This window comes from Drosophila obscura, unplaced genomic scaffold (assembly GCF_018151105.1).
Source record: "Drosophila obscura isolate BZ-5 IFL unplaced genomic scaffold, ASM1815110v1 contig_31, whole genome shotgun sequence".
Taxonomy (NCBI): domain Eukaryota; kingdom Metazoa; phylum Arthropoda; class Insecta; order Diptera; family Drosophilidae; genus Drosophila; species Drosophila obscura.
The window spans coordinates 1,515,587-1,527,210 of record NW_024542819.1 but is presented as its reverse complement, the minus strand read 5'-3'; the positions used below and the strand labels follow the sequence as shown (position 1 = coordinate 1,527,210).

General features: G+C 40.3%; 1 protein-coding gene across 3 annotated transcripts in view; it reads right to left on the bottom strand.

The window, feature by feature from the left end:
- Nucleotides 1–195: 195 nt before the first annotated feature.
- The window catches only part of LOC111078311, a 45,933-nt gene continuing 34,504 nt past the window's right edge, over nucleotides 196–11,624 (bottom strand). For 2 of the 3 annotated variants that reach the window (XM_041594684.1, XM_022372923.2), the window contains exons 13-17: nucleotides 11,545–11,603; nucleotides 10,456–10,525; nucleotides 10,007–10,414; nucleotides 472–621; nucleotides 196–406 (exon numbers count right to left, since the gene is read on the bottom strand). In XM_041594684.1, coding sequence (XP_041450618.1) covers nucleotides 264–406; nucleotides 472–621; nucleotides 10,007–10,414; nucleotides 10,456–10,525; nucleotides 11,545–11,603 — 830 coding nt within the window. In that variant the 3' untranslated portion in view covers nucleotides 196–263. The remainder of the gene's footprint in view (nucleotides 407–471; nucleotides 622–10,006; nucleotides 10,415–10,455; nucleotides 10,526–11,544; nucleotides 11,604–11,624) is intronic. The other variant, XM_022372924.2, reaches the window with a different exon arrangement.

Genomic DNA, 11,624 nt, shown 5'->3' with positions numbered 1-11,624 from the left:
CTCCACATTGATTTTTCTTCTGTTATCGACCTCCCCGGCAGATGCATTGGCCCCCTTGAGATTGCAGATTACATCTGCATTTATTTCTTTTCAAAACTTAAGTTTTTTAAGTTTAATTCGGCTCTAAACTTAAATTATATATAAAATCGGGTGCCTATAAAAAATCGTAAAGAAAAAATAACAATATGTTCATAATTTTCGAATTTTATTTGATCTATATTTAATTTAATAAAGAATACATATAAACAAATATATATATGTTGCTAAACAAATTGGCGGCTTTTTAAAAACTCAAGCATGCCTTGAACATTGGCATTGACCTGGGGTTGTGACAGCTGTTGTCCATTTAGAATGTTATTGGGCATGGGCATTCCAGAAATAAGTGGCTGTGGTTGAGTGTTGAAACCTTAAAATATAAAAACATTAATATATCGAATGTTAAGCTGATTCTTTGCTCTGAATAACATTTACCTTGAGAATTTGGCTGTTGAACCAAATGTTGTAAAAACATGTCTTGCTGCTGTTGAGGATGTGGGGGTATTTGGTTTTGTGGAAAAGTTGAAAACTGTCTGAATGACAGTATGGCCGGATCCATGGCAGTCCAGTCTGGATAACTATAAACTGTTCAAAATACAAAAGTTTAGTACTAGAAATGCACCTACACCTTTGCTTTCGTTTCTGTCTTAAACAACAATATTTTTCGATTTTCATAAAAGAATTATTAAAACTAAATCATTCCCACATATTTACAACATTGGCAGACCTAAGGAAAAGTATAAGCTTTAGAAGCTATGTATATTAAAAAAAGACTAATATATTTAACTTCAAAATTCCATTCCTAAAGTAAGTTCGTACACAAAACGTTAAACGTTTTCGTCTTGGAAAAAACAATAGAAACGAATTCACATTTTGTTCTTATATTGTAATAAAACGGTTGAAATCGAATTATAGAGGAAATATTTCATCGACTAAACACAAAAGAAGATATGAAATACCTATTCCTGAGGATCCCGTTTTTGTTGTTGCTATTATTCGGTTCAGAATGGGTCGTGCCGTATATTGTAGGGATATTAAAAGAAAGCATATGCTAAATCTAAAAACTGAAGGCCACACAAGGTCAGATCTTCACACATATCTAAAATGGATTTAAAAAAGTGTTTACTGCAATTTACTACAAAAAATAGCGAGTCACACGAGGATGAAAGCGTGCAACATCGGTTCATTTCGACAGGCGCATTGTTCGAAAATCCAAAAAAAATGTTCTCTCGTCGGTAAATCTAAAAAATGATCTTAATGCAATGGTTAGGCTGATTGATGTCGATTCTAACGAACCATGGATTCCATGGTTCGTCACAAGCATTCGGTGCAACCAACGCTACCCCCAGGTGAAGATATTAACACCAACGAATTCGAAGATGCAGCACAGGTCGAAAGACGGAGGGACGTCGACCGAGGAAAGAAAGAAAACCGAGAACTCAGCACACTCGCGGCCAATCGACGGAAAGGTGCTGGCCAAGATTATATAACCAACCCCCATATAACAAACAGCAAATCCAAGTAACCTAAGCTCTCAAATAACGAGGTCAACACCCAACGAAATGAAAACTCAGCACACGCGCCACCAAAATCCAAAAAACGGGAACAGCAGGAGACAAAATAAAACAAAATTACTACCAACCTCAGCACACGCGCGGCCAGCAGACAGGAAAACCGAAGACTCAGCACACGTGCCATTGAACGTCACGTGCCATATCTGAGTTCTCCATGTACTACTCCCTGTACTTATATTTCAGTTGCTGGCAGAGTTCCTGGTTTTCCCAATAAAGTCTTCGCGAATTATAAATAACTTGTAATTCAGGATATTGGACAGACTGATGCCTATCCCAGAAAACCGAAGTCAGGGACATCGTGGATTAAAGACACACTGCCAGCAAATGGAAAATTTAATAGACAAGCTAAACTCAACAATAATTCACTAACGTAATCCGGGCGAGAAAAGAATTTTGAAAGTATACGCAGTGCCGTTTAACAGTGACTCCGTGCCAAAACCAACAGAAAACCGCCATGGAATATCACGACGAGCAACAACCAGAGGAGGCATACCCTGCGGGACACTTTTCCAATCCAGGGGTCAGCACCGGCTGGATCCACAAACTCCGTCGGGACGAGTTAGAAGTCCTCGCCGAAGCATTCGGATTTGGCACCGAAGGAACGGTCGATGAACGCCGAAAGAAATTTGACGCACAAGTCGCCGGGCCACTCGCGCAAGATGCCTGGGTTCGCTTAGGAGAGTTCGAGAGACACTATGCCAAACCAGCATCACGTTCACGCTCCAAGTCACAACTGCCCACTACTTCTGGACCATCCCACACTCGCCAAATAGATCCCAAGAGCGGATTACAAGTCGCCGCAGCCACCGAATACTGCACTCATGCAGCCCCGTTTCCAAGGCTCCTAGCTACAGAGACTCACCTAGCGCCCGTACCACGGGTCTTGCCAGCGATCGACCGACCAATGAAAGGGGACCACTACAACCACGCCGCACCAATGGTGGAACGCATCCGAAAGTGGGGAATCCAGTTTGACGGCCAAGATGACCCTCTATCGTTCATTGAACTGCTCAAAGAACGCGCGCTCTCGTAAGGGGTGGGCACAAACCAGCTGCCGCGGGCCATGGCCGAACTTCTTACAGACCGTGCCAGTCGTTGGTTCCGCACCAGCCGCCTAAAAAGTTCCTCATGGGGAAATTTCCGCAAAGAATTCTAAACAGGATCTACGACAACGCCCTCCCAGCATTCCAGATGTACGTGCGCCGCCACGAACTGCAAGACTTATCACAGCTAACACTGCTGGCCACGGAGAGCGGACCATCCCGATCACTCTCGCACCACCTCGACACACGCCCAGATACGCACGGCCGGCTACAGAGCAGAGGGGCGGCGACTTCAATCGGACACCATTCCGGAAGCCTCATTGGGACTCGGCAGACTCACCAAGGAGACAGCCATCCAACCCAGCCAGTACGGCAAAGCCCGATGTGGTACATCGCATGATCACGACCCCCCATCGCCGACCCACGCCCAGCCTGTCGCCGGTGTGGTGAAGCAGAGCATGCGACATACGAATGCCAAAACCCTTCGATCCTATTCTGCTCGGAATGTGGCAAGCGCGGCACATGGACCATCGATTGCTGTCGCCAGAACACGTCGGGAAACGACTCGCGTCCTCGACTGACACGGGATCAGCCGGGAACGACGTCTGCCCCGACACACGAATGAAAACCCCGCTACACATGAACTAGAACCGGATAGTGGCAATGGTAACAATAGGAGGACAGGCAACGGAAGCCACCGTCGACACAGGGGCATCCCGAAACTTTATCAGTGCAATCCTCGCCCGACAACTAGACAACAACACCAACCTGCAAGATGCATGCGTCCGCATACGCCTGGCCGACGGCTCGGTCAGAGAGATCATACAGATTCTACTGGCGCACATCAGGCTGGATCAAAGAGAATTCAAATACCCCTCCTTGTCCTACCAAACATGTTGGATCAAGTTATCGTCGGCATGGACTTCCTATGCGCCATTGAAACAACGATCCAGTGCGGTACCACACTTCTACAATTACGAGATCAGTGCCCCACACCACCTATCCACACCGTTCCGACCAACAGAGTACAAGGCAACGAACCCAGACACCAGAAACCGAAGCCAACGGCAGCCGTGATACGTCCGCAACCTACCCCAACGATACCGGCACCCAGCAACGCCAACATGACACCCATACGAACACACGACCACGACCTACCCCAACAAATAAAACAACACAGATCGCCATGAAGAACACGACACGACACCCAGCCCAGCCCAGCCCCAGCAAGGGCAAAGCGACGGTCCACAACGGAGAACACGAATCCGAAGCCAGCACCAAGAAAAAGTAACCAAGCAACCGAGGAAACGAGTCCCACGGTCACTACGGAGAAACCGCGTCCTAGGCCAACCACAGGGGACACATACCCCAAAGAAACTACGAGAATCTCACCCACGAGACAAGCACTAACGGACTGGAACCCGGCGCTCGACACAGGAAGCCAAGGCCCAAGACCAGCAACAGAGCATGTAAGTACCATCTCCTCAAAGGAGCAAGTGAACAGAGAAACACCCTCAGAGACGACAATCAGCCCTGAACAAAGACAACAACATCGACACCGCCAACGGCAGTAACAGATCAACAGCCCAGCAACAAGGGAAACAGCTACGCTGACCCCAACCTGGTCGGGGCCCATAATTGAACTGATATCCCCAGAGCCCCTCAACGCGGGCCCGGAAACCAGGACGATGATCCCACGATACACCGACCGCCACCCTGTCGTACCCACGGCCGACGCCACACAGATCTTGGCCAGCACCTTTCCGTCGATTGGCCGCGCGTGTGCCGAGTTCTCGGTTTTCTTTCTTTCCTCGGTCGACGTCCCTCCGTCTTTCGACCTGACCCGGCTCGGAGCAATGTCCCATACATAGCAGTACTGGCCCTATAAAGAAAGGGAAAACGCTATATATATCTGAGCTCTCCCTTCCCTGTACTAAGTCAGTTCACTAGGAGTTTACTTGGAATTCTCCAGCAGTTCGCAAATCGGCAGTTAACTTTCGGGTTTGCTTTCGAGTCGATAGGCAGTCCATCAGCCATAGTCGATCGGCAGTCGATCGGGAGAACATACATGTCGCGGAAAATCAGTCAACTTCCCCACCGAGTAACATACGAACACGAATTAATAAAGGAACAAATTAAAACTTGAAAGAAACGAAGTTTTCCGCTAACCATTCTATTTCAGTTGCCGGCAGAGTTCCTGGTTTTCCCAAAAAAAGTCTTCGCGAATTATAAATAACTTGTAATTCAGGACCCTGGACATAGCGTAGAACGTCCGCACATCCATCCTCGTTATCTTTTCTCAATATGTCAGCAAACAATGATCAGGCAATTGCCGATCTTTTTGCCAAATTTTTCCAAACAACCTATTCTCATGAAAGCTACTCTGGTCAGCCGTATCCATACAGTTTACCAAGGTCGAATGGCATCTTCAGCCCCTTGTTAAATGAAAGCTCACTGCTACATGATCTTCGACTAGTTAAGCCGGTGTTTTCACCAGGTCCAGACGGAGTTCCCGGCTGTGTACTTAGGTACTGTGCCGACGCTCTGTGTGGACCCTTGCTTAAACTATTCACCCTATCCATTAACTCTTCATGCTTTCCCCCCATCTGGAAGGAATCTTTTATTATTCCGCTCCATAAGAAAGGTAGCAAGTCTGATGCAAATAACTATAGAGCTATATCTAAGTTATCCGCTATTCCTAAAATGTTTGAAAAAATGTCTACCATGGTAAATAAGGCCATGGGTGTGCTTGGGTTTATAAAGAGGTGGTCAAAGGAATTTGACGACCCCTATATAACGAAGACTCTCTACATCTCGCTTGTTCGTCCGATTTTAGAGTACGACTCTTGTGTATGGTGCCCCCAGTACAAAGTACACCAGGACCGTATAGAATCAGTCCAGAAAAACCTCGTAGATTGCTTTTAATAAACCTTCCAACCTTAGTTAGTCGTAGAAAAATGCTTGGTGTGATTTTTATGCACAACCTGATCAAGGGTGACGTAGATAGATAGCCCTGACTTGTTGAGCCGCATAAACTTTACGATTCCTATTAGATCTACTAGAAACTTCATTCATTTGTTCCTTCCGCTTTGTAGATCGAATTATTCCTTGCACGAACCATTTAGGGTACTTTGCTCGGACTTCAATTCCCTCTACCACATAATATCAACTACTAATTCCCTTCCTCTTCTTAAATCACTAATACTAACATACCTTTCCCGTAATTAGTTATATTTTTTTAGCTATCTTTGCATGTTTAGCTCTTTGAGTTGTGTTTAGCTCTAATTTCCTCGAATTTTAGTCTAACACCTATCTTTCCTGCATGCTCGCGATCGGTTCGGTAACACGCGTCGCGCGTCATGCGGCAGCGCCCCTCGGTCGGTTGGGCGGGAGGAGGGATGCGTTTCTGCCTGGGTTCCGCGCGTAACAGGCTTCGGCTTGGTGTCGCATGGGCCACTTGATGATGCAGTCATTGCATATCCACGTCCAGACATACTAATGCCTATCCCAGCCAGAGCTAGGTCCTTACACGATTTAAAAGCTCACTCCTTTCCAAAAAAAAGTTTAAAAACCGAGTAAATCTCGCGAAGGTGCATTTATGTCGTCCAAGTTAGAAAAATGTGTTAAAGTCATATGAAACTAAGGTCAATGGGCTTATTTTTGTTGGAGAACTTCATATAACGCATCTTAATTTATAAGAAACTTTCTTGTCGCACTAGGAAATAAGTAAATAAATAAATTTAAAAAAATAAGAAAAAAATACTACTTCTCACGACCCAGGTATTCTTTTAAAGCGGGTATGCATGGTGGTGGGCACATAATGTTGTGGGGATGCTTTACCCATTCGTTTATTGGTCCAATACTTTGGATATAGAAAAAAATCTGTGCCATTCGGCTATGTATGTAAATATACTCGAGAGTATAGTTCTGAATAGGAAATACCATTGACGTGGTAGTTCGATCAGGATAATGACCCGAATCACTGCTAATGCTGACCAAGAAATGGTTGAATATCAGACCTTAATCACATAGATCAGCTTTAGATCTAAATGAAAAGGACTGGTGGCTATAAGACCAAAAATAGGAATGATTTTTTTCAAAAAGTTAAGTCCGAATGGTTATCCATGGATCCATTAATTTGTGACGAACTGGTGGATTCCATAGGTCGCAGATGGGTCGAAGTCACTAAAAATCGCCGTGTCACCTCCAAATATATAAGCTAAAATTATCCTACTAGCTTTTGAAGCTAAAAACTGTTTTTCATAGCTTTAAGTCGGCAGTTACTATTACTTTTTCAGGCTCTAAAAATTAAAAATATATTTCTGCTACACTAACTTGTTTTAAATTATTAAGTTTTTTTTTTTAAGAATTTTGTAAAATCAGGTATTTTTTTTTGTTTTTTTTTTCAGAGGTAGTGCTTCTTTTTTTCACATAACTTAAATAGCTTATATCTACTTGCATAAAACTTTGCAGTTCCGAAAAGCTGACAAATGCAGCTATAAATTGTACCCAGACATTTTGTATCTGCAGCTTACCGCCTGGAAGATATTAAGCTTTCAAATTCAAATTTCATAATTTTTTTCGTTATATTTTTTCGAAATTTTGATTTTAAAAACTCGGGAAATGTCGAAAAAAAAATTATTCTTGGCCAATATTTTTGGTTTTAGATAGACGTTTAAGGTATTGCTCATTAGAACCTATGGATAAACGGTCAATTTGGAGCCGTTTGACAACTAAAAATAATTTTACCTGAAATTAATGCTTTTTTTTCACATAACTTAAATATCTTACATCTAGACGCATTAATTAGGCGTCGTTTAAGGTATTGTTTATTAAAATCTATGGATAAACGGTGGAGCTAAAATTCGTTATTATTATTCGTTATTTGAATTTGGAAGCTTAATATATTTCAGGCGTTAATATGCAGATACAAAAGGTCTAGGTCGGATTTTAAGCTGCATTTGTCAGCTTTTCAGAACTACACAGTTCTATGCAACCAGATATAAGCTACTTAAGTTATGTGAACAATAGAAGCACTACCTCTGCAAAAAACCAAGAAAAAAAATGCCAGATTTTAAAAATCCTTTAAAAAAAATGACACCATAAAAAAAATAATAAAGTACTACACAAATTTTTAAATCTATCAGAAAAAGTCATTTTGGTTCACAGCCTAAATCAAAAGTTCAATTTTGTCGAGTAGTGCTATCAATCAAAACTATTAAAATTAAAAAATATTTTGACTTAAAAAAATTTTTAAAAATGCGAAAACAAATTGTCGTTTCTATTATTTTTTCCATCAATGTATGTATGTATATTAGGCTGGGCCAAAATTTGATCAAACAAAATTTTTTCAAGCGGACACCCCCTTATTCTGTTCTTTGTTAGTAAATACAATTTTTTTAAATTTTTAGTCACATGTTCTACCCCGAAAAGAAAATATACTTTTTTGGTTAAATACACATTAAAAACGAGAAGGAACGTGTGAGTCGCTTCTGGGGACGCTACTCTACTTATACCCGTACTCAGTCAGTATATACATTTTTGAGCATATGATTTTTTAGAATTTAAGAATTAAAAAAAAATTTTACATTTTATACATTTTTTGCTACATCTATTATCTACATATACATATACAATGTATATTCTACATCTAACATGTAGATTGTACATGTACCATTTAGATTCTACATCTCCCCCGCTAGGGGTTGTTCGCGCACTGAACGCGGCAGAGTGTGCGAGCGAGAAAGAGATAGGTAGTGGGTCTCTGTGAAGAGGGGGCGGAAGAACCAACAGAAAATAAATTTCTTCATTCTGGCTATAATTATGATCCGATCTGATTCAGATTCGGCAATCTGGTAGATATGGTCATTCTCTACGATACTGCGTTTCTAGTTTTATCGTATCTTTAAAATTGTGCCTGCCACAGATTTTCGTCCTTTGTTGTGTTGGAAGGGGGAGGGGCAGTAAAAACAAGTGAAATACACTGGTAGCAGTGTGATATCACATGAGTCTGGAAACCAAATTTGGTTGCCCTAGCTCTTATAGTCTCTGAGATCTAGGCGCTCATCAAGACGGACAGACAGACATGGCTATATCGACTCGGCTATTGCTGCTGATCAAGAATATATATACTTTATGGGGTCGGAAACGTTTCTGTTCGGGCCAGCGGCTATTTAAGCGTCTATCATAATATTAAATGTAGCTGTAACTACTTGTATAAGAGTATCGAAACCTAAACTTATGTATGTTCGGCAGTGCTGCTGCGCTATCCCTGTTAAAGGGCGCTCTGCACCTGCCGCTTCGGCTCTTGCATTGATCGGCCGTCGTGGCACAAGTAGTTCTATGCTAATCTCTCGCCGCATAGGTTGCATACCGAACCCCCGCTTGCGCACATTTATCTGGCTGGGCAAAAGAGCGAGCAATTGGCTTCAGCTAGCCGCCTGTATAAATAAACATGATAACGTTGTAAATCCAAAGTCTTTTAACTGATAGTGGATAGATATAGGTGCCAAAAAAGCTTGGCATCTCAAACAGTTTCCTTCTGTGCGTTACACACATCCACTTTTACCACAAAGCTAATATACCCCTTAACTCTTTTTTGAGTACGGGTATAATAAAATTTAATTCGTCGTTTTTTCAAATAATATTGAAACTTAGAAACTAGTTCATATTGATAAGGTATTTTTTTTTTAGAGAATGGTAAAAATTAACTTTTGGTGAAAGTCAAGAAGTTCAGCTGAGGATGATATAATTAGTTAACTAGTTCGCAAAAACTTACTGGCAATAACTGATTAATGACGATATGAATGGTATCAATATATATGCAATTTCACCAAATTATCCAATTCATTTCTAACAAAAATTTTTTTCTATCAAGGAACCAAACCAAATCGCCTTTTTGTGATAGATTTCGGGATTTAAAATTTGTTTAAAGAATTATAGTTTTTTTTCAGCAGAACTTTTTTTAATAATTAAAAAAATTGGTATTTTTAAAGCTTTTTTCAGAGGTAGCCTTTTTTTAACATATCTTAAGTATCTTTCATCTGATTGTAATGAACCATTTTTACATTGCCATTTTTTTTAATTCTTAAAAAAAAAGTTTTGCCGTAGAAAAAAAAAATCATCAAACAATTTCAAAGCTAAAAATCTATCTGAAAAAATTGGCTTGGTTCCTTGAGGAAAAATCGTGTAATCTATAAAATGCTGCTAGCATAACTCTCCCACGTGCATATCCAATCCTCTTTAATTCTTTCCTATTGCTACCTTTTATTGAGATAGCTTCAAGACTAAGAGACTAGTTTGCATAAAAGTAAACATTTAATGAAAATCAGGATAATATATAAAAATGCATACCTTTATTGTGAGCAATTTGATGTTGTAACTGTGCATCTCCAATGTGCTGTCCTTGACTCGGGTGTATTGCTGGAAAATTAGCATTCCAGTTTGTGGCCTGTTGAACTTGGTGCTGCGCATGGGCACTATTTTTGCCTAAACTGCTGTTCAAAAATGGCATCATTTTACTAGAATGCAGTCTAGATGACAACCCCAAACCTAACGAATTCATATGATTGAAGCCCGGAGGCGGCATTCGAGCCCGTTGAATGTTATCAAGACGTTGCTGATGTGAAGTTTGTGCTTGCTGTTGTAATTTTAAGGCGGAGTTTCCCTTATTAATACTTTGTTGTTGAACAACTTCATTTTCCATAAGCTCAGCTAGTCCTTTTTGGGTCTCAATAAAAGGGTCGAAACCTAAATTAAACACTATTCGATCAAATATAATTTAAAGCTTTCAATAACCTTACCTAAATCATCATCAACAATAGTGCTTTGAGAAAATCGATTCAACTGAGATTGCGAGCTTGGAGTTTGGGACTGTAAAAAATTAAAGACATAAAGTAAAAAACTCGTTAAGGGTTATATTGCAGAATAATTTAGTTAATAAAAAACATCGTGTTTTATCATGCAGTCAACAAATCGGCGTCATTCGCTAGCTGTATTGTAGAGTCGTACCAGATGCACATTCTCTGCGTACATTGTACTGTGTTTTCTTACAAATTAATAATGTAAAATTTCATTTTCTTTCTGAAAGCAAGAAAGAACGCAGTGTGTACTCATTAATTGTGGGACTGTGTGCTCTTCCTGTGGCGCTGGAACCAGACGATGAACGGAGAAGAAACATCCAAAATTGGAAAATTTCATAAATGAGGGAAAAATTATTTATACAATTATTAAATTTTAGGATTTACTTCCTTAATTAGAGTCAATTTGTCTTCATTGTAAAAATTTTCAAGCTTGATAGCTTTCATTAACGAAAAAGAGGGATGATTTTTTATTGGTTCTATACGAATATATATTTTCCGAAAAGACCTTAAATAAATAGTTACTGCCTATTTGCGATTAATATTTTACTTGTCACTTTCGAATTTATACGATTTCCTTTTGTTTTCTGAACGGTTGGAGTCAATTTAAAATTAAATGAGCAACAAGCTTTTTAAGGTCTCTCTATTATATAATATAAGAAGGGTTTTAAAAAAGAGGAAGAAGAAAAATAAAGGATGAGCTAAATAAAGAATTAGAGGAACAGGAAATAAAATATCGGGTATTCTGCCTGTAAGTTAGCGAAAGAAGAAGAGGTACAGAATTTAATCATTTTTTATATACATTTTTTTGTTGCCTAAGCAATTTGTATTTTATTTCAGAATCAATCTAAAGTTATGATGTCTTAATAAGTCGCAGTGATCAGTAAAATTGTTGTGTAGGTTGTGTTAGAGAACGAAGCGAGCGAACCGGGGGTTGGCGCTCGACAGAAGCGAGTGCGCCCTAGTTAAAATATAGCACAACAACATATAAATCTGAAACTTAAACTTGAACTTGAACAGAGTAATACTCACCAAAGTTTCAAACATTCCAATTAACCTTTGCTTTTGAATTTGCGATTTCGTGTTAGGTCCTTGAATAATAAATTAAATTT